This window comes from Cyprinodon tularosa, unplaced genomic scaffold (assembly GCF_016077235.1).
Source record: "Cyprinodon tularosa strain WSP-4 unplaced genomic scaffold, ASM1607723v1 ctg749, whole genome shotgun sequence".
In the NCBI taxonomy this organism is placed as follows: domain Eukaryota; kingdom Metazoa; phylum Chordata; class Actinopteri; order Cyprinodontiformes; family Cyprinodontidae; genus Cyprinodon; species Cyprinodon tularosa.
Window position 1 is genome coordinate 224,590 of NW_024039506.1, and position 27,579 is coordinate 252,168.

At 45.1% G+C, this 27,579-nt stretch overlaps 1 protein-coding gene across 1 annotated transcript in view; it reads right to left on the reverse strand.

The window, feature by feature from the left end:
* The window catches only part of lamc1 (laminin, gamma 1), a 63,479-nt gene that overhangs the window by 21,631 nt on the left and 14,269 nt on the right, over nt 1–27,579 (reverse strand). Inside the window, exon 2 of the mRNA XM_038270003.1 lies at nt 9,181–9,485. Coding sequence (XP_038125931.1) covers nt 9,181–9,485 — 305 coding nt within the window. The remainder of the gene's footprint in view (nt 1–9,180; nt 9,486–27,579) is intronic.

Consider the following 27,579-nt stretch of genomic DNA (forward strand, 5'->3'; position numbering starts at 1 on the left):
GAGGATAAACCCTGGATGAAGATAAACACTGGATGAAGATAAACCCAGGATGATGATAAACCCAGGATGGTGATAAACCCTGGATGAGGATAAACCCTGGATGACGATAAACCCTGGATGGGGATAAACCCTGGATGAGGATAAACCCTGGATGAAGATAAACACTGGATGAAGATAAACCCAGGATGATGATAAACCCAGGATGGTGATAAACCCTGGATAAAGATAAACCCTGGATGAAGATAAACCCTGGATGAGGATAAACCCTGGATGATGATAAACCCACGATGATGATAAACCCTGGATGAGGATAAACCCTGGATGAGGGTAATCCCTGGATGAGGATAAACCCTAGATGATGATAAACCCTGGATGATGATAAACCCTGGATGAAGATAAACCCTGGATGATGATAAACCCTGGATGAAGATAAACCCTAGATGATGATAAACCCTGGATGATGATAAACCCTGGATGATGATAAACCCTAGATGATGATAAACCCTGGATAAGAATAAACCCTGGATGAGGATAAACCCTGGATGATGATAAACCCTGGATGATTATAAACCCTGGAAGAGGATAAACCCTGGATGATGATAAACCCTGGATGAGGATAAACCCTGGATGAGGATAAACCCTGGATGATGATAAACCCTGGATGAGGATAAACCCTGGATGATGATAAACCCACGATGATGATAAACCCTGGATGAGGATAAACCCTGGATGATGATAAACCCTGGATGAGGGTAAGCCCTGGATGAGGATAAACCCTAGATGATGATAAACCCTGGATGATGATAAACCCTGGATGAAGATAAACCCTGGATGATGATAAACCCTGGATGATGATAAATCCTGGATGATTATAAACCCTGGATGATGATAAACCCTGGATGAGGGTAAGCCCTGGATGAGGATAAACCCTAGATGATGATAAACCCTGGATGATGATAAACCCTGGATGAAGATAAACCCTGGATGATGATAAACCCTGGATGATGATAAATCCTGGATGAAGATAAACCCTGGATGATGATAAACCCTGGATGAGGATAAACCCTAGATGATGATAAACCCTGGATGAGGATAAACCCTGGATGATGATAAACCCTAGATGATGATAAACCCTGGATGAGGATAAACCCTGGATGATGATAAACCCTGGATGAAGATAAACCCTGGATGAGGATAAACCCTGGATGAAGATAAACACTTCGATGGGGATAAACCCTGAATGAGGATAAACCCTGGATGAAGATAAACCCTGGATGATGATAAACCCTGGATGAGGATAAACCCTGGATGAAGATAAACCCTGGAAGAGGATAAACCCTGGATAAGGATAAACCCAGGATAATTGTAAACCCTGGATGATTATAAACCCTGGATGAGGATAAACCCTGGGATAACTGCTGGGAATGTGGAACCGTGATTGCAGAAGCTGTCTATAGTTCAGCCTAGATCCAATTGGACCCTGGGAGGCAGTAATATCTGCCAAATGGATCAATCAGTTTTTATGTGTGTCCTGAGTTTCTAAAATGTGCCAAAGTTTCATAATCTGAAGTCAAACGAAGATCCTTCATGTTACCTAAAGTAAAGAGAAATTCTGAAACCCATTTGGACTCAGACCAAAGTCGAATGGCGCTTCAGGTTTCAGCAGCAGACAACTGAACCCAGATAAAGACCGGTCCGCTAGTCTGCAGCTGCTGCTCCTCAGACGGACCCAGGAAGCTCACACGGGATCTGAATCACGTCTCTAAACTGTACACAACATTTGTGAGCCATCCATCAACGACAGAGAGCGACGGCGTGGCTGGGGCGGGTTTTTGGAAGGAAGAATGCTGCCAGGTGTTAGAATATCCCCAGAGAACCACAAACATTCAGCAGAGCTGCAGCAAACTAGCCCAGAACATCTAGCAGCCTCCAGGAATGATGGTTCTCAGAACCTTTCATGATGGTTTATCTCAATCCAAAAAATTTTAAAACACTAAATTTGACTCTATGAAACCTCGAGACAGATTCAGGTTAACAGGAAATGTTTGCAGATGTACTGTTGGTTGTTTTCTGATGTGTTCAATGAACATGGCAAATATTTTAGTTTCTAGGTCCAGTTAAGTAGAAATGCCATCAGGATCTTCAGGGGAATTCCTCATATTGATGTATGTGATGCTAATGTTGGAGATGTCAGAGAAATCTCCCTAAATGACCATTTTATCTGCAGGAACTGCATCCATCTGGGTCTACAGGAACAGAGTGAAGACTCGGATGTACTATCAGTCCCACAGCTGGAAGGCTTCACACTCCTTCTTCCTGTCTGGGAAACATCCTCTGGATGTCTGATGTTGAAAAGACAGGATTGGAAAATGCAGCCTAAAGTGTCTGACCCACAATGACGCTGTCCACCAGTGATCACAGCCGGTTATCCTCCCACAGATGATTAATATTGGTCATGTCATCCTAACTGCTGGGACGTTTAGGGCAGTTTAGAGCAGCTGTTACAGAGAAACATCAAAGCTACATTTAATGCATCATTTAAAAAAAATTTGTGTGTGTATTTTTAGTTAAATTAGTTACAGCGTTTTATATACTTTTAGATATATTCTTTATTTTAATAAATCCTCATTCACTGGTTTTAGAAATCAGGGCCTTGTAAACTCCTACTAATGAAAGGTAATCCTGCTGGATCTGGTTTGTAGTCTCCGTTTATTGTGAACTGTCAACGGTACATACAAAATGATGTAATAAATGAAAAAGTCATTTATATTAATCAGTTGGTCCAACCTGTGAAACTGGAAATCAGTTGAGTTTCACCGCATTCAGAGTGTCTAAAATCGCAATGTAGGGTTAGCATCCATTGACGTGATTTGTCTCTGAAAGCAGCCTTGTCTGACCTAAGATGGCCGCCCCATCAGCACACCTCTCACCCGATGATGTGGTGTCTATCTGTGTCTATTGTCCTCCATAATCCTCAGGCTAACAGAAATTTCAGCCTGAAATGTATGACTATACATTTAACATTTCAGACTGAAATATGAAAATAACTTTAATATTATTCTAATTTACTGGAGTCCCTTTATTACACAGCTAACTGATCAGTTTAAGATAAGCTATAAATGTTCAGTTTAATAACTTAATTGTTAGCATACTGCTGCTAACATCAGCACTAATGTTAGCATGCTAACAGTGATGTCCACCACTTATAAATGGGGTTTAAGAACTTTAAAATCCCAAAGTATAAATTAATCAGATGTTTCAAATGTTCTGGTTCCTAAATCTTCCTAAAGTTGAACAACAATAACAGTAAAAGATCTTTTAGGAAATGTAAACTAAAATAAACTGTAGTCTCGTTTGCTTTATTCTCCTCGGCTGTTTATTATTTTTTTTATTTATTTTTTTTTTTTGCAAACATCCCTGCTGTGAAGATAGTTTAAGTGATTTGTCGATTAAAGTTTATACTACTCATATATTGAATATGTTGTTGTTTTCCATAGCTGTGTGAGGTCGAGGATGAAAGCACACGGATTAATATTCAATATCACCTAAAGGAGACTTCAGATTATATTGTTAGACAGTATGTGCTCTCAGAAAGGCTTTAAATCCAGAAGAACTTCAGATTAAATTTAGGTTTTTAATCAGAACCCTGCAGACGTTTTATATGCAACATGTGACTGAAGCTGTGCCTAAAATCCAACCATGCCAGTGTGGTCCGTTTGGAGACCCATCCTTTAAATAGAGCCAGGGACCCAGGGAACATTTTAAGCACAGCTGTAATGTTCAAAGACGTCCAACGACATCAACAATTCAAATTCTTCCAAGCAGAGTAAAACACCCTGTGCTTCACCTGCTGCAGGCAGAACCACCGCTGTCAAAAGTATTAATGTTTGAAGCTTTTTACTCAACTAAAAGTGTAAAAGTACCATTTTTAAAACTACTTAAATGATAAAAGTAAAGGCAAGGCCAGAAGTTTTACTGCTCAAACCTATTAAAGGAACATTTTTCTACAGTTTTGGATGATAACTTCCTTAGACTTAATTTTCTTAGTTTTATAACTAATGGCAACAGTGTCAAATTTAACTTTGAATCACCTTGAAAACTATTTATTTTGGTATGTAGTGAGCAACAAGTTGGGGCAGCACCGAGTCCAACCACAAAGGGTTAGGGTTATTATTTGTCTGCATGAAACTACAATTTAATTTAATTTTTTATTATTTCAACATGAGTATAAACTAACGACTTCATGTAGGGAGAAGAAGTTAAAAGTTGTCTAAAGAATAATTACTCCTCTGATGGCCAAAATTTCTACTTAATTAACTTTGTTACTTTGATACTAGACACATCTAAACAGAAGCAAGGAATGCTGCTAAAACTTTAAAAACATTACCATCAATTACCTGAATGTTCCAACATGCTGCCACCTTTCAGATATCCTCCACCTGATTTAGTAATATTTTAATATATTTTTTAAATTGGCATCAGATATTGCTTGAGTGATCTTTGTTTTTATCGTTTTGTTTATGAAAACCGACCAAACTTGGTTTTCATGTTATTGTCTGGGCTGTTTTCAGTCCAGAGATCATCATGGCAGCTGTGGGGAAGCAGAGTCTTTATGCGTTAATGGTCTGAGAAACTTTATTGAAAACATGTCAGGGTGAAGAAAATAAAAGGAGCCATAAAACTAAGACCCTGTAAATCTAAATATGAGACCAGTTTAACACGTTTTCTAAAGGATTCCTGATTTTACTGCATATAAATTGAAATAAAAACGTGGGAATACTGCCAGTTACTGGCTTTCAGCAATGTGATGCCTTTAAAAGTCTTTCTGTTGGAAACTAGACCCACTGTGAGTCTTTGTCCACTGGTGGGGATAAAGAGCTGGGAATCACCGTGTGACGGCGGGTCAGCTGCCTGCTGAGGTGGGCCGCCTCAGCTGGTGGTTATTTCCCAATCCGGACCCGCCGATGACAGACGGGAGGAATGTCACAGAGCCGCCATCAGCCGGCTGACGCCTCAGACTGACCACCGTCCCAAAAGAGAGTCCTGGCTTTGGTATAAATAGCTTCATGCCAGAGGGTCAAATAAGGAAGTTTAAAGCTGAGCAGGCGAGCTAATTCTGTTCTTTTACACCGAGAGGAGATCCAGGATGGAGGGAGGATCAGATCCGTCATCGCTTCTGTTTGGAAGTGATGTAGATTTAAACATGTAGATCAGGAAGTCAGCTTTAGCAATCAGACTGTCCATGTTCTGTTCACACCATCAGATCTGAGTCCACCAACATGAAATGGTCCAAAACAGAAAATCGACACATTTTTCAAAGGAATCTCAGGAAGAAAACTGCTTTCTGCATCAAATATGCTTTCTGCTGTTCCTGAGCTACAGCAGAGTGAAAACAAGTGAAATGTCATGAGGAGCGACAGGTGGCACCAATGATGAGCGCAAACACTTTAATCCTTTGATAATAAAGATAATTACATGGGGGCGCCGGGTTACCATAGGAACCGTCCTTCAACCTTTACAACCAGCTGTTGTTGATAGTCAGAGAGGAGCAACAAGGACACACAAGAGTCATGGTACAGTCACTGATAGTTGACCGATCAACCTTCCATCATTGGATGATCTCCTGAGCAAAAAGCTTAGAAAGATAAAGATTATTACTAAGAGGAAAACGTCTCAGACTGCTTCAATCTGCACAGCGGTGGACGACCCTGCAGGTCAGAAAGCCCTGAGACATGAGCATAAACCCAACAGCTCCAGCTCAGACACAACAGGCTAGCAGAGTAAAGGTTAAAGGTCATGACCCTGAACCAGTCTGGCTCTTTGGGAGGGTTGAAGGAAAAAGAGGCCGCTTCTCCATATGTGTACTTGTGCATCCTCATGTACTCGTGAAACGCCATCAGCCTTAGCCCTAGTACGGTTCCAGCTCGAAAGAATAAGAAGACAGAGAACGGACAAAGTCCCCGGATGATGTTCTCGCCCCTTCCTCTTTACCCAGCATGCATCAGAGCAGACTTGTCTGTTCTCCAGACTGACAGCTGTCCCAGCATGCACTGCGGCAGCTGCAGCTTCTAGGTTAGCGCTCACAGAGCTCAGAGTATTAAGTTAAATGTTCTCTTTTCTGTTGCCGTTGTTCTATAAAAGTATGTTTTAAGATCATCTGAGGCTAGAATATTATTCTTTAGGCTTCACTATATAGCCCATTTACCGATTAAGTGCGAAATTAAAATAAAATATTCCGATGTTGAGGGGACCGCAGCAACCAGCGTACCTCCAAGGCTAACCATAGGCAGGGCTGACGTTAGCCCCGTCCGCTGCAGCCAGGGCTGACGTTAGCCCCGTCCGCTGCAGCCAGGGCCGACGTTAGCCCCGTCCGCTGCAGCCAGGGCCGACGTTAGCCCCGTCCGAAGCAGCCAGGGCCGAAGTTAGCCCCGTCCGCAGCAGCCAGGGCCGACGTTAGCCCCGCCCGCAGCAGCCAGGGCCGACGTTAGCCCCGCCCGCAGCAGCCAGGGCAGACGTTAGCCCCGCCCGCAGCAGCCAGGGCAGACGTTAGCCCCGTCCGCTGCAGCCAGGGCCGACGTTAGCCCCGTCCGCTGCAGCCAGGGCCGACGTTAGCCCCGTCCGCTGCAGCCAGGGCCGACGTTAGCCCCGTCCGCTGCAGCCAGGGCCGACGTTAGCCCCGCCCGCAGCAGCCAGGGCCGACGTTAGCCCCGTCCGCTGCAGCCAGGGCCGACGTTAGCCCCGTCCGCTGCAGCCAGGGCCGACGTTAGCCCCGTCCGCTGCAGCCAGGGCCGACGTTAGCCCCGCCCGCAGCAGCCGCGCCGACGTATGCCCCGTCCGCTGCAGCCAGGGCCGACGTTAGCCCCGTTCGCTGCAGCCAGGGCCGACGTTAGCCCCGCCCGCAGCAGCCAGGGCCGACGTTAGCCCCGCCCGCAGCAGCCAGGGCCGACGTTAGCCCCGCCCGCAGCAGCCAGGGCCGACGTTAGCCCCGCCCGCAGCAGCCAGGGCCGACGTTAGCCCCGCCCGCAGCAGCCAGGGCCGACGTTAGCCCCGCCCGCAGCAGCCAGGGCCGACGTTGGCCCCGCCCGCAGCAGCCAGGGCCGACGTTGGCCCCGCCCGCAGCAGCCAGGGCAGACGTTAGCCCCGTCCGCTGCAGCCAGGGCCGACGTTAGCCCCGTCCGCTGCAGCCAGGGCCGACGTTAGCCCCGTCCGCTGCAGCCAGGGCCGACGTTAGCCCCGCCCGCAGCAGCCAGGGCCGACGTTAGCCCCGTCCGCTGCAGCCAGGGCCGACGTTAGCCCCGTCCGCTGCAGCCAGGGCCGACGTTAGCCCCGTCCGCTGCAGCCAGGGCCGACGTTAGCCCCGCCCGCAGCAGCCGCGCCGACGTATGCCCCGTCCGCTGCAGCCAGGGCCGACGTTAGCCCCGTTCGCTGCAGCCAGGGCCGACGTTAGCCCCGCCCGCAGCAGCCAGGGCCGACGTTAGCCCCGCCCGCAGCAGCCAGGGCCGACGTTAGCCCCGCCCGCAGCAGCCAGGGCCGACGTTAGCCCCGCCCGCAGCAGCCAGGGCCGACGTTAGCCCCGCCCGCAGCAGCCAGGGCCGACGTTAGCCCCGCCCGCAGCAGCCAGGGCAGACGTTGGCCCCGCCCGCAGCAGCCAGGGCCGACGTTGGCCCCGCCCGCAGCAGCCAGGGCCGACGTTGGCCCCGTCCGCTGCAGCCGGGCCGACGTATGCCCCGTCCGCTGCAGCCAGGGCCGACGTTAGCCCCGTTCGCTGCAGCCAGGGCCGACGTAAGCCCCGCCCGCAGCAGCCAGGGCCGACGTTAGCCCCGTCCGCTGCAGCCAGGGCCGACGTTAGCCCCGCCCGCAGCAGCCAGGGCCGACGTTAGCCCCGCCCGCAGCAGCCAGGGCTGACGTTAGCCCCGCCCGCAGCAGCCAGGGCCGACGTTAGCCCCGCCCGCAGCAGCCAGGGCCGACGTTAGCCCCGTTAGCCTCTCTCTGCAATCTGAATTTTTGTTTTATCCTTCAAAATGTTCATTTGATTTGTGTTTATTTGACTGAGTTTATTATTCCTCCACTAAATGAAAAAAGTCAGAATTTATAATTATTTAAAGACTTTTAATAACAGGAGGTGAAATGCAGCTCCAGACGAGCCGAGCGTGTGGCGATGATTTGGGCTTTTTCAGGTTCCTCACCACCACAGAGGGAACTATGACCTCTGCTGTATTCTAGAAAGAATTCCTATCTGGGTCAGCAAAAGAACAAGGATCCAACAAACAGAAAACAAATTCAAAGGTTGGAAAGTCAAACTAAAAGGCCGTCCTGCATCTTTGATACCCGAGAAGGTTTTACTTTGGGACTCCTTATTCTGGTGGTTTTTGAGAAAAATTGTCTAAACTAAGAAAAAACACAATGTAGGTGTTGTTGTTTTTTTTTCCGGCTTTCTTGGAATCCTGAGTTTGAGAGAAGCACTGGAGAAATTTCACAACATTATGAGAGAAAAACAGGAATGAAAACAATCTGCTTTCCAGTGATTAAGAAACCTCACCATGGAGAAACTTAGGAAGGAATCCCAGCGCTGAGGAGGAGGAGGAAGGAGAGAACTCCAGCTGCTGGTCAGTCATGCCAAACCAAGCCGCTGCTGCGGTGGGAAACCTGGGGGCGTTACCTGGTATCACTGGGCTGGCAGGGATCCAGGAACCAGACAGCATAACTGAAGAGAACTACTACCTCCTGTTCCTCTGATGGCGGCGCTGCCACCCTGAACCGCTTCGTAGCCCAAATCATCGACTGAAGAGACACTTCAACCTTAGAACCGGGTCTAGACCTGACTGATTACCAACCTAACCTGACCCCCTATGATGCTGAGGAGCAGCAGCGATCATCTCAGTGTTTCATGGAGGAAGCTTTAAATCAAACTGCCAACATCTGAGCTTTGTTGTTGCTTTTAATAAGCATTCATTTTCTGCACCATCTCATCTGGTTTAGATTTTAGTGAAGTTCTTCTTTTGAAGATGTTGTTTCTCCGCCTCTTTGTGGGAACTTCTACTCTCAGAGCAACAGCAGAGCTAAAATCATGTTGACACAACCCAACATTACTCCCCTTCTTCAAACAGCAGAAGAATTTGATGCTTTTAAGCTTTTTTCCGCTAAATGCTGAGATCCATAAAGGCAGAATTGGACTCTCACCTGGAGGACGGGGCTGTTGTCAAAGTTGTAGGCACTCGGTCGTCCCTCCAGCGTAGAGAAAGCCACGTTTCCTCCTGTGAGCGGCGATATGTCACTGAAGTCATCGGTGCAGAGTGCCTCCTGCTCGTCACCGCCGGTGCGGATGAAGCCGCGGCTCGGCTTCCTGTAGGTCTTCTCGCAGGAGCCGCTGTAGTACTGGTAGGGCACCCAGGGGCCGTCCTCCCGGGTGCGTTTGTAAATGACGAAGCTCTCTGGACGGCTGGTGTGGAACTTGAGGCGGACATAGGTGATGTCAAAGGCCTTACCTGCAGATGGAGATGAAGAGAGAGAACCTCGGTTTAACAGGAGGAGAGGGGGACTTCTAAAGGTTTCGTGAAAACCAGGGGGTTCTATACCAGGGGTCCATAACCAGGGGTCCTAAACCAGGTTTTCCTAAAGCAGCGGCTCTAAACCAAGGGTCATAAAGCAGGGGTCCTAAACCAGGGGGTCCAAAAAGGGGTCCATAACCAGGGGTCCATAACCAGTGGTCCCAAAGCAGAGGTCCTGACTGTAAAACATACCTTTAGCTGACAGAGCGACCCACTCAGAGCAGGAATTATATCAAAATTGTAAAAACATTTAAACATTATGCATTTAAGATTAAAAAAAAAAACTTTTCTTTTATCAATCTGCTATATCCAGAACTCCATAAGTGGAAAAGTTTTAGTTTAAGCTAGTTTAATTTAGTAAAAAGTCTTCCTTAAGGAACATTTTGCTATGCAATTATCAACTGATCAATCGAAAAAACTAATTAATCGATTTGTAAAATAATCGTTAGTTGCAGCCTTAGTTGAGATGTTTTCATTCAACAGTTTCTTTTGCCAATAGTAGCTAAATATTTGTTACTATTTCATTTCCTATTATATTTGAATATAAAAACTCACATTTAACCAAACAAAATATATTGTTAGATCAAAAACTAATTCCGGGTCAGGAAAAGCTTTTATTTTGAAGGGTCATGCTGTTGAAATGGCCCTAACCAGATCACCTTGAACCGGAACGAAGGGACAAATGGCGGTAAAGGCTGCTGAACGTTGACCTCTGGTCTCAGCCAGGCTCTGCAGGCCCGGTTCTTTACTAACGGACCTGGATTATAACTTCTAAACCTCTGTTACTCCTCTTCCTCAGTGACTTTATGCTAGAATTGCTTCTAATCTGGGGACAGACTGGTTCTGGTTAGAATCCAGGGTTCTGGCAGCACAGCTTACGGAACCAACTGGGCCTGGTATCTGATGGGCCATAAAATAAAGGGTTTCCATCTATCAGAACCATCTAAACATATTAATAAAAACATTTCTGTATTTTTGATGAGTGAAACAAGTTTATTCAAACTGAATCAGATGAAGCTGCTGTTCAGTTTCTGGTTCTTTGTAAGTTCTGAATTAAATAGGTCCCAATCATGGTTCTGATTCAATGTTTCAATGACTGAGGTCCAAGCAAAGTCCATCTGCAGCTGAAACCAGGTGGTTCTGCAGGGAGGTGGATCCATGTTCGAAGCTCTGACAGAAACATGAGAGCCAGATCCCTGCAGCCGGGTCGGTTCCTCCACGCCGACTGATGGATGTGGAAAGGCAGAGCAGGAATGCAGAGAGCCGTCGGAGCGTGACGGAGCAGCGGAACCGCTCCTTCAACTACGGGTCAGGAGGGTCGTTTTCAGCGGGTCTGAGCAGGTCCCAGAGCAGCAGCCGCCTGATGGCAGAAGGTTCTGCGGTTTGCTCAGCCAAAGAATCTGTTCTGTAAACAGAGGGCCGGTACGGGGGCCCGGCTTCTGGGGGCCCCCCAGCATCGACAGCAAATAAAGGTGAAGCAGCTGATGGGACTCACAAAAGGCTGCAGTTTATTACAGGAAACAATGAAGCAACAGCAAACACACCGGCTTCCTCCTCCTTCTCCCTCAGGGTGTGCACGTGTGAGTGTGCACGTGGCTGAGGAGCGCTCGCTAACAGATGAGCTTTATGGGTCAAGGTTAATAAGAAGCGCTGAGGTTTGAAGGCTTTAACTGCAGGGTGGAGCACAGAAACCACGGAAACCCGATCAAACCGGAACCAGAGACTCTACAGATGGCTGATGCTTCTGGGTCCGATTCAGGGCCTTAATGCTGCAGCTTCACAGTTAGAGGTGCTTTTCACAGACAGATCACCAGCAGCTGGATCAGAACCACAGACGGTTAAACGGTTTTAGATCAGCGAGGCTCGGCCAGAGCTGCTCATCAGCTGAAACTTTTCCCATCAAGAGAGAAACTCTTTCAGGTCAGAGGAGATAAATCTGGACCTTCCTGTCTGGGTCCAAAGCAAAGCAACCAGAACCGGACCGGGCCGAGACGGAAAACAGGAAATAACAAAACCTGGAGGTCACAGTAGAAACATGAGCTCCTATTTAAAGTACCGCATGTTTCCTCAGTCCTGTTTGGTCGCTTTCAGAGGAGATTCTGGGCAGCAGAAGGAATAAAAAATAAAAGACACCCAGAGGAGGTTCAGCAGTTAATTAAAGAAGCCTCCAGAAGCTCAGCTAGAGGTCAAATAAACATATACGTTTTATCATTTATGATGGGTCCAAAATAGACAACTATTTACTTCTTCAGTCATAATAACCGACTGATGATGTTCTTGTTTTTTATACACTCTGTATACAAAAAGACAATAAAGTTTGTCTGAGTCTTCCAGCACTGAATTGTGTTACCATGGAAATGAGCTTTATAAGTAAACTTTTCATAAAGTCCTCAAACTACGAGTGAAAACCTGATTTGGTTTCATATCCCTGGGAGCGAATGAAGGTGACGTTTAGTTTTGAACGCAGCTCTAATCTAGAACTGTTAGATTGCTTCTGTTGACCCAGACTGACCCAGTTCTGTTAGAACCTTTCAATTTAAACCGGCTGCTCAGACCAGGAGGAAGAGGAGGAGCTTCATCATCACTCAGAACAAAGACGGGTTGTCTGTGAACCCAGCAGAACATCTGGGATGTGAAGCATCTTCTGGCTCTGGAAGGTCTCAGCAGAGCTTCTCTGGCCTCGGATCAGAGCTGCGGGTTTGAAGAGGCGTCTGAGGGCAGACCGGAACGCCGCGTCAGCAGCCAACCTTCTGACAATAGCACTAAAACGCCTCCGCATCCTCCCAGCAGGACGCCGGCGTCCATCAGCGCCGGCAACAGGAGACAAACAGCGGCGAGGACACAGCCTCTGATTGGACGAGGAGGGCAGGGATGCTGCAGCGGATCCAGTGGGAGGAGGACAGACAGCAGGTGATGCAGCTGCTGTTCAAACATCATGTGGAAAATTTAAAGCCATCAACTGTGGAGCTTCTGCAGGCTGAAGCCTCCTCCTCCTCTTCATCCAGAACAATCAGCATATTCACCATGGAGATTTTGAGTCAGGAAACAAAGAGCCGGCTGTTTAAGCCTCTGCTCTCACTCATCAGACTGACGCTGGAAGGAGAAGCCGACATCGTCTCAACTTCTCTGCAACCACATTAAAATAAAAGCAGCTCTGGGCCTGCAGGAAGCTGCCCGCCAAAATAAAAGCCAAGGAGGACACCATTAGAATCCACGCCCTTTAATTAAACCAGTTTCATGAAGTCTAGAAAAAAAATAATAATAATTGACTAACAACAGCTACCTATGTTAGAAATTCCTCCCAAAGGTTTGCTAATTAGAGAAAGCTGAAAACTTTATTTTACTTTAAGGCTTTATAACCACCACTGTTCCCAACAACCTCAATAAATTGTTCTATTCATGCTGATTTTTCTCATTTTCTACCTTAGTCAGTTAAATAACCTGCTGCTGTCATTTTGAACATCTCTGATGTTGCTGCTATTTTCAAATATCCATTACTGTAAAAATGTCCATAGCTGCATATTGGTTATTAATTCTCCAGGTTCTATAGTGTTAAAACACCTTACAGTACAGTATTTTATTTTTTATCTTATTACTCTTCACTATTATTTTATTCTTATACATCTTTCTGAGGTCCACATTTGTGTGACAATTTTTTTCTCTAATCTTTTTGCTGCTGTAAACACCAGAATTCCCCCATTGTGAGACAATAAAGGGATTTTCTATCCTATTCTTCTATTCTTAAATCCATACTCAGCTCCTGGATCCACACTTCCTGCAACAAGATTTACCTTTACATGATTTTTGTCCCTGACAAAAATGATTGATTTGCCTGCAAAATATAAATAATAAACTCAGAGACAGATTCAGAATACAGACATTACGGTAGTTATCAGTCATAAGAATGACAACCATATAAGGATGTTCTGATTGGATACTGGTGTAGAAATATCAGCTAAAAAATATTGAAATATATCTGATCTTATGATTCAGATAGAAACACTCCACTGCTTAAACATGATGATTTCCACTGGTTATTAATAAATGAGTCAGCTGTTTTCATTAGGGGTGTCCCGATACAGCTTTTCTGTTTCCGATACGATGGAGACATTGTTGCTTTTAGCATTGACCGATACGATATCAGCATTCATTATACAGCCTTTATTGCTTCTTTTATGCTTGATCCATTGATATTCATCTCACTGAGAACTAAACTTTATACGAGAGCGGATTGAAGCAAAGATTTTCAGAAAGGCCGATCTTTTCCGATATTCATGTTCTGCCGGATATCAAACTGATTTGTGATATGGACTCGGGGCCGCTCTAGTTCTAATATTCTGGTGAAGATTCTCAGTCATCCAGGTCATAGTCATTCCAAAAAAGTTAAAAACAATCCACTGGACTTTGTTTCCAAGTTTGAAGACGTTTCTCTTCCCATCCAGGAAGCTTTTTCAATTCAAAATGTCAGAAATAGTGTTGAGTTCCAGGCTTTATAGAGTGGACCAACAAAACCTTGTTTTTGTTTAATTCAATTCAATTCAGTTTATTTCTATAGCGCCAAATTCACAACGCATGTCATCTCAAGGCACTTTACAGTTCAACCAGATCATCCAGTCAAATTGATACAAAGTTTTCTATCTAAGGAAAACCAGTTGATTATATCGACTCATTGACTCTTCAGCAATCCCTCACACTAAGCATGTTTGCAGCGACAGTGGAGAGGAAAAACTCCCTTTTAACAGCAAGAAACCTCCAGCAGAACCAGGCTCAATGTGAGCGGCCATCTGCCGAGGCCGACTGGGGTTCAAGTCTGTATGTTTAGAAAACATGCAAATAGAAACAAACGAACGGGTCCACCCCTTTGGAATGTTTGTCGTTTGTTAGCCTGTAATGGCCCATACCTGTCTATGTCACTGAAAGGGGGTTGTTAAAGGGACTTGTTGGCCTGGATGAACAGGCGAGGTCTTCTGTTCACCTGTTAAGGAGTTGGGGTTGCGATGATAGCAGGAAGGAAACAACTCTATTGCTGCATTGTAGGTTTTTGAAAGCTGAAATCTGAGTACATGCTCTCTGTTTGAGCAATATAACTCCATTAAGCCTTTAATAACATCCCAAACTACAAAACATGGACGGCCTGTTTGATTCATGCTGGTGTCGTATCGGCTCAGTATCAGAACCGTATCGTATCAGAAATCAGTTTTATCAGGAAACCCTGAAAATGAAGCATCATTATTATTCTTGTGGATATGTTGAACTTTTTCACTTAAAGCAGATATTTCCCTGCTCTTTTTTTCCATTTTCTTCCACTGCAGCTCTGCTGTAAAAGAAAACCATTTTTAATCCATAGGAACCAGAATCCTTCTGATCGGCTCTGATCCAAACATTTTAAAGTGATTCAGTTTAAAAGCTGAGGATCTCAGGACTTAGCCTGCTCCCCTGGGTAGAAATGATGCGTTAAGCAGCTAATTGATGCCTCTGTGGGTCTGATGTTCATCATCCTGTTTGACTATAAACAGGAAGTGGCGCTTTAATAAAGAGCGGATTAAAAACAGTGAACTCCACCTTTAATCCAGAGACGCTGAACACAGGGAGAGAAAGAACAGCGTCTCAGGTTTAAGCTCCGCTAAGACGTTCCTGAAGCAAACGCCGACATCGGCAATTAGCTGGTTGAGCTTTAAGCCTAGTTGACCCCACTATTGTGGAGCGCTGACCCTTCAGGGGCCTCCTCAGGGGCCCAGATTCAAGTGTGGACATGAAAAGAGCCCGCAGGCGTCCGCAGGAAGAAGCCTTTCTTTCTGAGGCTGAGGGGGAGGGACCCTCTGGGGGGGGTGACATGGCTGGAATGTGTTTCCGTCACGGAGGAGAAGAAGAATGAGGAGGAAGAGTCAGTGGAGGGAGGGGGGGGGCTTTCCCTGTCCCCATATGGAGGCAGGACCACTGTCCTTCAGAGGCCGACCGGTTCTGATCCATTCTGGGTCGGGTTCATCAGAATCTTTATGTTCTGAATGATGATCCGCTCTGAGCTTCATCGAGGTCTTCCTCACTGATAGAAGAGGCCTGAAAGTTTCCATCTGGTCTGCAGAACAAGTTCAGACACGTCCAGAACCAATCCTGGACCAGCCGGCCCGAAAAACACCTAAACAGAAACCTTATCCACAAATCCTGATTTGATTCTGACCGCAGCCTGAAAATACGCGCTGGCAGAACCTGGGCTGTGATACCAGAACCGCAGGCTGGTCCAGATGGTCGTCGTCCTGCAAAGAGGAGACGGGTTGCGGCCTCCTTCAGGAGGACAGGAGAGCAGGAAGCTGCTGTCTGTTTGCAGGGAGATAAAGAGCTGCGTCTGCTTTCAGTCAGGAAGCTCAGAATCAGAACGCAGGACGGCTCTGACAGGAACCACGAGCTGAGGTATCACGTGACGGGTCGTGTTCTGGCCCGGTTTATCCAAACAGAACTCTGGGGTCGGCTGGAACCAAGAAGGGGGGTTTGGGGGTCGGCTCGGCTCACAGCGCCGTCCAATTAAAGTTCCTCCCATGAGCTCACTGGATTTCTCAGTGGAAGAAAGAACAATGGCTGCTTTGACTTTAGGAACGTGTGGGTCTGAGTAGGCCACAGTAATCTGATTACTCTGAGCAGGCCGCAGTAATCTGATTACTCTGAGCAGGCCGCAGCAGTCTGATTACTCTGAGCAGGCCGCAGCAGTCTGATTACTCTGAGCAGGCTGCAGTAGTCTGATTACTCTAAGCAGGCCGCAGTAATCTGATTACTCTGAGCAGGCCGCAGCAGTCTGATTACTCTGAGCAGGCTGCAGTAGTCTGATTACTCTAAGCAGGCCGCAGTAATCTGATTACTCTGAGCAGGCCGCAGTAATCTGATTACATTGAGCAGGCTGCAGTAATCAGGCCTTTAGAGTAATCAATCTGAATCAGAATCTGATTACTCTAAGCTCAGCCCTGCAGAGGAATCTGATTACTTTGAGCTTACACCTAGAGACTAATTGGATTACTCTGCATCTTTGAAAACAGTGAAATTGTTTTTTTCATTTTTTTTTGGTGCTCTTCTGATCTAATTCCACCACCAGAACCTTTCCAGAACCAGTGTGACTGTGGGGCAGCAGAACCTCCTGGTCATCAGTGGATATAAAGCCGGAAGGTGGGAGCCTGGAGCAGCCTGAACGTCCATACATGACGCTGCAGTTTCACATTAAACATGCTGCGAGTCACAGGAATGTACCGAAGCAGCCAGGCGTGTTTGTTTCCACATTACAACACGTCTGATCAGGTGTTCATGCTCAGAGAGCTGCAGATGAATTCCTCCTGGAATCCTCCCATGTTAGATTATCCCAGTGATCGGATCCGACAAAAGAAGAACCTGCACCTGAAGGCCCTGCAGGCGAAGGTTCTGATCCGCTCGGGTCTGACGGCGAGCACAGAGACTGCACTCCTGTCTCAGACCGTGAACACGCATCCAGTGTGAAATCAGAGCTGAAGAGGAGCCAGAGGATGAAGCTGATATCACCTCAATCTCTGTTGGATAAACAAATGAGCGAGCGCTGTGATTGGACGGCGGAGGATTGGGGGGCATTGAGCCAAGGTGTGCGTCCTGTAGAGATAAGAGCTGGAGCTGATAACGTCTCTGCAGCCTGAATAGTTTAATCAAACTGAGGTGGAGCTCAGCAGCAGAGGATCATCAGAGATCTCCAGAAATAAAAACCAAATAACTCAGCAGCTCAGTGAAAAGGGCTGAAATTCAACAGACTGTCTGGAAAAACACTAAAATATGTTTCCAAAAACAATACTTTGTTTACAAAAGGTGAACAATTATTGACGGATATGTGTCTGCTACAAGCTGAGAGACTTATAGCTCTATTCTGGAAAAAAATAACAGGAGCCGGCATCAAACAATAGATCAGGTAAATGTTGAATGCATAACATATCTCCAAAAGAGAAAAGAAAATTATGTGAAAACATTTGGAGACCATTCCGGAACTTTGCTGGAGTGAAACAGTTAAAGAAAAGATTCAGTAATGGACTTTTATCTTCTGTATCCTCAAAGGAATCTGCAGATATCTGCCTCAGGGGGCGTTTGTTGATGTTGTTGACTGTATTGGTTATAGGATTAGATCAATCTGTAAATAAAATACAATTAAATTATTGTTGGAAAAAAGAAATGAATGAATGGATCCATTAGTCTGAACTCTGAATTTTAAACGGCGTGTTTCAGTCAGAATTTCCCAGCCATGTTTCCTCCATGCGGCGTCTTAACCTGAGTTATTCTGAGAGGTTTTATTTGTTGATGTTTCAGCCTTTAATTAAGCAGAACTGACTGTTTAATGGCATTTATCCGTCATCCTCTCAGCTCATCTCGGAGCTTTAGGAAAACCCGCAGGAATGAATGCTGAACCGCACCTCGCTGCCGTTCTTCATCTTTCTACATTAAGTTTAAATTAAATCAGAGCAGGTTCAGAAGGAGCCGCTCTGATCAGTGTGAGGTTTATCTCAGGAACTCACAGCCTGCAACAGATTCCCAGAGCTTCAGAGGAGAAGCTCTGATCTAATCACAGCCCCCCCCCCCCCCCCACCCCGCCAGGCCCTCCCCCACCTGTCTTCAAACATCAGTGTGTTTGTTGAACATTGAGAGACCACCAAAGAAGCAGGCAGTCCGCCCTGAGGTGTCGCCACACCGGGACGTCAGGAGCAAACAGCCACCCCCCCCCCCCCATCGTAGGGGACAAAGGGCCCCAGCAGGACGCAGCACAGTGACCCCCCCCCCCCCCCCCAACGTGCAACATCACGCACAGCTGCAAACACACAACCAGTCAAACAAGCGTCTGCAGCTCCGTCCGTCGCTAGAGAGCAGAAACAGGGCAGCTTCTACCCTGTGAAGGGCCCCAGGGCAAAAAGCTGCCATGTTGGGCCCCTAATGACCCCCATTAGGCAACACTGATCATCCTACCTACTTAAATAAGAACTCAAAGCATTCAGCTATTGACATCTGATCAAAGGTGTCAAAAGTATTAATATTTATTACTTAAATAGAAGTATAAAAATCCTACTGTTTAAAAATACTATTGCAGAAGTCAGAGCATCAACAAACTTTAAAAGAGAAAAAGTAAAATTTTTTATATTACATCAAGTATAAAAGTAATGCAGGAAAAAAGTTTAAGGGTACATGCTTTAAACCTTACACTGGTTACTGCACTGCCCTATTAAAGGAGCACTTTCTACAATTCTGGATGATAGCGTCCTTAGACTTTATTTTCTTAGTTTTATTACAAACAGTAACAGTATCAAATTTAACTTTGCATCATCTAGTAAAACTATTTATTTTGGTATGTGTTGAACAACAAATTGGTCGGAGTCCAACCACAAAGTAATGAATTGTCTGGATGAAACTAATTAATTTTATGTTTGTTTTTTTTTTAAATACCAACAGGTCATAACAAAAATGAGCTTCACAGAATAACCATATTTAAACATAAAATTTATAGTTTCACTAAAATTATTTCGTTTTTTTCTCTGTTACTTTTATCTGCTGTCAATCATCAGACGGAGGTCAAAGTAATGCATTAAACGCAGTAAAATGCAGATATAGTCATTTAAGGTGGTTTATCCTGTTCTATTGTTCATAGCTCGGACTGTGTCTGATCATCTGCCATAATCACTAACCACGGCACTATATAGTGGTGACGCCATTTTAGACCAGCGTTTCCCAACCTTTTTAACTCGGCTACCTCTTTGGCCATTTTTCCTGCCATGAGTCGTCCCCTCAATTAAAATTATTCATGATTGTTCAAAAGTGGAACGTACAATGACTGGTTAGGAGACAAAAACTATTTTACTTTATCTTTTACTTTGAGTTTTTAATTCTCATGTTATTCTTTCCATCTTAAATAAAAGCCTCTATGCTTTCATGTGTTTTATGTTAAAAATGACTTGAGAAGAGTTTCTTCAATTTACTTTTTCTTTTACTTGTACTAATAATTTTCATTTAATCTTTAAAACAAAAGGAATCTGTTTATTACTTTACCTCATTATGCTAAATAATAAAACTATTATTTAAGAAGCCTTTCAACAAAATACTTTTCAACTCTAGTACTTTCTTGCAGGACTCATTTTTACCTTTACTCTAGTAAAAATATGTTTTAGTGTTGCTAATTTTAGTTGAGTAAACTTCTATGGCACCATATTATTTACCCAAATAGTTTAACGTTTTATTCTAACTGGTTCTGCAAACTGTAGATGTAAACAACATAGAAAGCATCTAATCACTCTTCTATTCTATTCAAAGTGCAGCAATTATCTCAGACTTCTCTGAACTTTGTCTCTTTGTTTATAGTTTTTTCAGCCCTTTATTTACCTGCATTTGTTTTCCTTTCGACGCACCTGAACCTGAACCCTCTGATATAATAAAGAATATTTCTACGTTTCTAAAAGATAAAGGGAATCAGCCTTTTACTGCGATCATCTGAGCAGGAACTGAACATTTATCAAGGAAACATGAAGGCTGTATTCCCAGGCCTTGTTTTAAGGCCAGTAAGACGTATTAAGATAAAATAACTTCACCATCCATCATGTCTCAGAGGATGAATGTCACTTGATAGCTGGCGTATCTCCATGTTTAATGACTTTATAATTATTTAATAGCAGACTCAGGTCATTGCCTCGGAGTTATTGGCAGAGATGATGTCAATCTATGAAAGGTTGTTTGATATTTAATATTCCTTCAGCTTTTCTAAGGTTAATATTCTTTCTGATATTCATAACATTTTTCCAAATTTATTTTTGTGCTTTAATAGATAGTTTGTAGAAAAAGCGCTTTAATGTGTAGCGTTTCTTTAAAAGGCTGCGACTCAAACAGCTTTATGGAGGTCATTCTGTTTCGTTGACCTTTGATTTATAGAGCTAATAAACAGCAGAAAATCTGAAAGTCTGGGATTTTAAAGTGTTGAAATAAAACACTTTTGACCTTTAAACAGAAGAAACCTTGAGGGAGATGTTTCTGTATTAAATGTTTGCTTGTTTAAGACGTTAGATGTCTGTTTATTTAGGAGTTATTGCTTTATTAGCTCTGGTTTTTGGATTTGATGTTTTCTCACAAATCTAAAGGTTAAACTGCAGATTAAATAAGCTGAGGGCGGTTTAACTCTGTAATCCTTCATGTTTGTGAGGAAGGAGTATTTCTGCTGAAGGTTTGTCTGGTTTAGTTTTAATAATAGTGCATTCACTGTTCTTCCTGTTTTGTTTTACTGAAATGGGACTTTTGCTCCAGAGAACGAAACGAGTCAAACCCTATCTTTGAAGACTCCACAGTCCTTCATCCGCAGGATTAAACCGGCAGCAATCAGGAACATCGAGTTCTCCAAGAAAAATAAAAGCAACCGAAAAGCAAAGGGAGGAAAAAAAAAGAGGCTTTCTGCTTCTGCAAATAAATAACCCACATCAGGCGGCGTCTCCCTCTCAGATCTGTGAGACGTAAACAAGACGAGCGGTGAGGGAACCTCTTCCGATATGATCTGTTCATCCGATTATTAAAAACGCTCTGATCCTGCTGACTGATCCAAGTCTGCAGAGAGAGGAGGATCTCTTCATCTGTTTTACAACCAAACAATAATCTGCTTCAGTTTGTTTCTGCAGGAAGCTCAGAGCTCCGTCTGTAATTTACACTCTGCAGATAAAACGGGCAGAAGGCCTTCAAATAACGCAGGAGGATTAAAAGGCACCATTCTGGGGGAAACTATGAAACATCAGTAAAATTATATTTGTAATTATTTCAAGAATAAAAGTTTTATCGAGGTTGATTCATTGCAAAAATGATCTAGAAATGTTCTTCAATTAGGTATATTTACTCTTAATCTGAGTAGGTAAATAGGATGAGTATTTTTACTCTTAAAATCAGATAATTAGATAAAATGCACTTGAAATTAGACATGGAATAGTTTTTTCATATTTTAAATCTAAATTGTCTTGCTCTATTGGCTCTATTGACGAAATGTCTCTCTTACCTCCTCAAGTCAAGAACAAAATGCACATATTTTCAGAGAAAATGACTTATTTAGACTTGAGTTTTTTGCCGTGTTGGATGTGCATTAAGGTTAAGGTGGGGAGTTAAATCCCAACTTCTAACCAGAAAGCAGCAGCTGAGGTCTTCAGGCCGACACATTTTAACTCCACCTTCAGGTTTTTAAGCTCCAGCGGCTCATTAATCTGTCCGCACGTCAGGCGTTTACCCTCCTCCAGCTCAGGGGAGCTGGCAGGTTCTCCTCTGACCCTCCTCCCTGCCTGCAGAGCTAAAATTACCCTGCATGCATCTGCTTGTTCCCGTAAAGCACCTCTGCTCGCTCAGACTCCACGCCGTATGTAATGATACCCCCCCATCTCAGAGGCCCCCCTGGCTTCACTTCCTGGGTAAATCACAGAGTCTGAGGAGCAGCAGCTCCTCTGCCTCCATGTTGCTGTGACACACTTCAGCTTCCTCCCGGGTCAAAGCTGTTTCTTTTTCCGTCCGGCAGCGTTCCCACAGTGACGTCTGCTCCCACAGAGGAGGAAATATTCAGGGTCGCTTTACAGTGGGGTCAGAGGTCAGCGCTGACAGGGTTCCCGACTGAAGCCGAACCTCCACTGGAGAAACGGCCGAAGCTTTTAGAACAGGAAACCATCAGTTAACTGGTTCAGGAACAAATAAACAACTTGATTTGATGGAGCTCAGGTTTCTCTGTGTGAGAATTTACTGGAAGAATCAGAGGATCCAGATCATTTTCATCCAGATCTGCAAAACAGCAAACATCTTTAGGGGACTTTTGGCCAATAATTTATCGATTGATAATCAATCGGGAAAAAAAATAATTAGTGCATCCCTAATCATGAGGCCAGTTCATCTGTGCTACGGCCCAAACAGCTGGAGTCTGTTTTATAGAAATTCAAAGTTAGATCTGCTAACGATAATATCTATGAAAGAAGCTGTAAGTCTGAAGGAACCTTTTTAATTCAATTCAGTTTATTTCTATAGCGCCAATTTTCAACACATGTCCAGTCAGATTAATTCAAAGTTTTCTATCTAAGGAAAACCAGTTGATTGCATCGACTCACTGACTCTTCAGCAATCCCTCACACTAAGCATGCTTGTAGCGACAGTGGAGAGGAAAAACTCCCTTTTAACAGGAAGAAACCTCCAGCAGAACCAGGCTCAGTGGGAGCGGCCATCTGCTGAGGCCGACTGGAGTTCAAGGAGACAGAAGCAGACAGAAAAAGAAGCATAGATACAGAAGGCAACTATAAAAGGCCGCCCTGTACAGGAAACACACAGCCAGGCAGACGAGCTTTTAACCAGCTCCCATGGTTAGGTCCTTGTAAAAGAAATGGGACATAAAGCACTGGGTCTTACTGGTTTTTATGTTTTGTGTCATTAATTTATTAGAGCTGCCAACAGCAGCCTGCATCACTGCTTCTATTGGCAGAACTGCTCATGGTTGTAGATCCAGTTCCTGAACAGACGCCTGGTAGACGGTAGGATCTGTAAGCTTCATCAGTCTTCTGGTTTGGGAACTGGAACGTTTCCAGCAGCAGATCAGCAGCTCTGGGTGCTGCTTCCTGCTGAGGCGTGCTGATCCTTCACAGAAAGCGCCGCTGATAAGAGAACAGACATCTGTTCTCTGTAAACCTCCTCATCTGCAGCAGATCATATCAGAGCTCGGGGTGTTTAGTCTGAACCACGGGGTCCTGTTCCCTCACGTGTCTGATCCGAATAAAGCGACGAGCCGCCGCCTCGCTTCAGGAAGGATGGACTCTGTGGGGGGAGGAGGTTCTTGGTAGGGGCCCAGATCAGAGCTCCCCTCCATGATGGTAGCATTGATGCAGGAAGGTCCAGCAGACCGCGTTCCCAAAGCGTGTGTGAGGAAGAGGAGGATGGACTGGAACAGCTTCATGCATCCTAGAGATGCTGACAGCAGCTGCAGCTTCAGGTGATAAAAAAGCAGCTGCGTCCCGACCTCCTCACCGAGGAAAGCATCGGCGCTGAGGCTGAAGCTGTAATTACAACTTCCTGCGACTTTATCACCTCATGATGGAGGTTTGATCCAGATGCTTAATAACAACCCCTGGGTGGAAGCTGACGCGCTCCGACACGACGAGGACACGGCGTCTGCAAAGCTTTCCCAGCTCCTCATGTCTGCTGATGAAGCTCTCTGGCTTCATCTTCACCTGATAAATGATTCTAAACTTCATCCGTCTGGTTTCCTCGGCATTCTTTATTAGCAGACTCTTCTTTCTTTTGAGTCTTCTTTAAGTTTAAAAAGGCAGATTTCTACCCAGAGTTTTGGAAAATAAAAAGTCCACAGAAAGACCTTCAGGAGCCTGAAAAGCTGTGGATGAAGATGACTTTAAAAGATCTGGATTAGGAGGGCCGCATTACTGAACTCTATAATACAATTTCTATAACTCTATAAAAAACTCTATAATACAAGTCCTGTTTCTCTGACTGTGACTGGGTGGATGTGCTCTCTTCATCCTCTGACATGGGAGCTGGCTCGGAGCTCGTCTGCCTGGCTGTGTTTCCTGGACGGGGCTTTTTCTGTCTGCTTCTGTTTAACTCCTCGGCAGATGGCCGCTCACACTGAGCCTGGTTCTGCTGGAGGTTTCTTGCTGTTAAAAGGGAGTTTTTCCTCTCCACTGTCGCTGCAAACATGCTTAGTGTGAGGGATTGCTGAAGAGTCAATGAGTCGATTCAATCAACTGCTTTTCCTTAGATAGAAAACTTTGAATCAATCTGACTGGATGATCTGGTTGAACTGTAAAGAGCCTTGAGATGACGTGTTGTGAATTGGCGCTATAGAAATAAACTGAATAGAATTGAAACCATTAATACTCTTAGCTCGTACCCCTTGAACCTCTCAAGTGGGAGAATGATATGCAGATGTCTAAGTCAGAGGAAAGAGGATTCCCTCCTCTTCAATATGCGTGAGACACATTGATATTTAATTTAAAGTGCTTCATCGCCTTCATTAGTCTGAAGAGAAATCGGCTAAAAATGATCCTGAAATAGACTCAGCCTGTGATAGACGTAAACAGGAAGCTGCCAGCCTCAATCATACGTTCTGGGCTTGGCTGAAACTCACTAATTTCTAGCAATCTATATTGGATGCTCTAGCCACTATCCTCCAATACCCACTAGAACTTTCTCCTCTGAGTGCAATAGTTGGCTGTCACTGCTCCTATTATTTTATTTATTTATCCATTTCTTTTTTTTACTCCATTTTTATTTAGGGTTATATCCATCTCCTGAATGACTCTCAGGATGGGGCGGGAGTGAGATGGGTTGGTGATGGTAATTATGATACTTATTCCAGAATTTGTCTTGCACAAGTAGATACTAAAAATAAAATAATTTTTTTTTTAAAGATCTGGATTAGAGGTAAATGTAAATAAAAGAGAGAGGTGGATCAGCTGAGAGAAGAAAGCTAAACTTTGATCTGTTACAGGTTCTTCTCTGCCTTTAGAAAGAGAAGGGACATATGAAAGGTCTGAGATACGACACTTGTCACTGTCCCTGAACGCACCACAGGCCTTTTAATTAGCACAGAGCAACAAGAATGCAGAACTGGAGCTTCAAAGTGATGAGTGAACAAACACAGAGCGGCAGCTTCAACGCAGCCTGCAGGGGCAGAAAGAAAGGAACACAGCATTTTTATGGGGGGGGTAGGTAAACACGGACCCTGAAGGGGTCCTCAGAGGGCGCTGCATCAGCTTCATCCTACAGATCTCAGGTTAGGTTCTAATATTGTCCTTATGTAATCAGAGGGATGTAGATGTTTGGTAACTAGAATAAGCAGAGGTCATAGAGATCTGATTCATACCGTGGGGGGTGTTGGCCTAGCGGGTCAGAGCAGTGGCTCTGAGAGGGTTGCAGGTAACCAGTTCCATCCCCAGAGCCTCCACTTGGGCGCTGAACAACACCCTTAACCCCACACTGCTCCCCAGACGCAGCACAATGGCAGCCCACTGCTCCCCAAGGAGAGGTAAATTTCCCCATTGTGCGACAATAAAGGGATTTACAGACCTGACCCATTATTTCACACGAGGTCTACCAGCAGACCTCCAACCCTTCCATCCCACCCGGCTGCAGAATGTTGTAGGTCCAACAGAATCGAGGTCCTTACATGGAATCTGGATCATAAATGAGTTTCTTTAGGAGCAGGAAACCAGGAACCTCACAGATGGTTAATCACTGGTTAGATGCTAAAGGTCACGCTGATACGCTTCAGTTATTCTCACACCAACAAACATGGAAGCATTGCTGATGAGCCACATCCATCCGACCTAACTTCCCTTAGAACTGGCGTCCTCCAAGGCTGTGATCTCGGCCCACTTGGCTTCGCTACGTACAGTTAGGTCTACGCTCCACGCCACGGCCTGAATGGCACTGAATTCTTCAACAACTTATCAGCATTAAGGCTCAAAAAGGCCTTAATGGAGGCCAGCTGGAGCAGGAGACAGATGAACTATCAGTCTGTGGTGGTTCCTCTAATCTATGGTGCTAAAGGTATCTGGGCTTAAAGAACACAGTTTGGATAGTAGAGCCTGAAATCAGTTTTCTTAGCAGGATGGAGGAGTTTTGCTTTCAGCTGCTTCATCCAATCTGCTGGAGGACGTTTTCATTTACCTCTGATACCAGAACCTGGAGGCACACCGCCCTGCATCTGAAGGCTTCTTGCTTCCCGCTTTTATCCTCGTTAAACATCTGATACCAAAGAAACGGAGTGATTTGATTTTCTGAACAATGACACGCAAACGGATCTCAGGTTCAATCATCTTCTCTCCTTTTTAAAAGGACATAAGATCAGAGTTCATCTTTAGCTGAAAAAACAGACCAAAGTCTGAATCCAGATGCCTGTGGAAATGTTTGTTTTTGGAGGCTGCTGGGATGAGGAGGACCAGAATAACTCCTGCTTTGTTCCTGAGGACCAGAGGAACTCAGTGAGAAGTCTCAGAGCTCAACTCTTCTTTTTGATGCAGAGAAATGAAGCAGGAGACGATGGGCGCCTCCTCCTCCTCATCGGTGCTACAGACAGGAGGACCAGAGGTCTGTGATTTTGGAGGCCTCCTCCTTCTCCTCTAATCTCCTGATACAACCAGTCCCACCTTTGATAAGGAGGAGGCGTCCTCCAGCTCCAAAGAGAGGAGAATTCCTAAAATGACTCCAGATGAAAATGAGGAGGAGGAAGAGATGTAAAGAGCGGCAGCAGCAGGTCTGCTGGAGGTGAGTCAGAGTTTGGTTTTCAGACAGTGAGAGGTCGCCTCAGGCTGCAGGTGTTGCTAACCTGCACCGCCGTCATCTGATCAGCTAGTTTTAACTGGGAACCAAAATAATCTGCAGCTGATGAAGGACATTTCAGGAGCCGGACTTCCTCCCAGAATAACCCGGAGATCTCAGAGAACACTGATCTGTTTGTGCTTTTAAAGCAGAGACGGTGGAAATACCAGAGTGATGCATCACTTCCAAAGCTTCTAAATCTGCATAAAAATCTTTGGCCCAGTTTTCAGGAAAACCTTCAGGCGTCTTCACCCAGACAAAACAAACAGGTTCTGGAGCGGTGCTGTCCGCACACAGAACCGGTTAGTCAAACATCCCTGAAGGTCTCTGCTCTGCTCTCTGTACCACCGGGTCACCTTGACCTCCAGCTGGAGACGTCTCCTCCACTTCCACTGGAGCTTCAAGGTTACACAGATAATCCGGAGGCCTTGAACGCCTCCCTTCCAGAAAGATCCATCTGCAGGGAATTTTCTCAGAGTGGGATTACAGGACTGACCCAGCTGAACCAGAACCAGCTGATCAGTAAAAGGTCTTTTTCAGGAGGTTTCCTCCAGTTTCTACCTCTGCAGACGTCACAGAATGAATCAGCATCGGTGTGAGGAAGAATCATCTTCATCATCGCTGCTTTAAATGACATCCGAAAAGTTCGGAAAAGTTTTATTGACTGACTCTTCAACATTTACTGAGTTTATTTAATAAGATGGAGGAGATGTGAGAAGAGGGG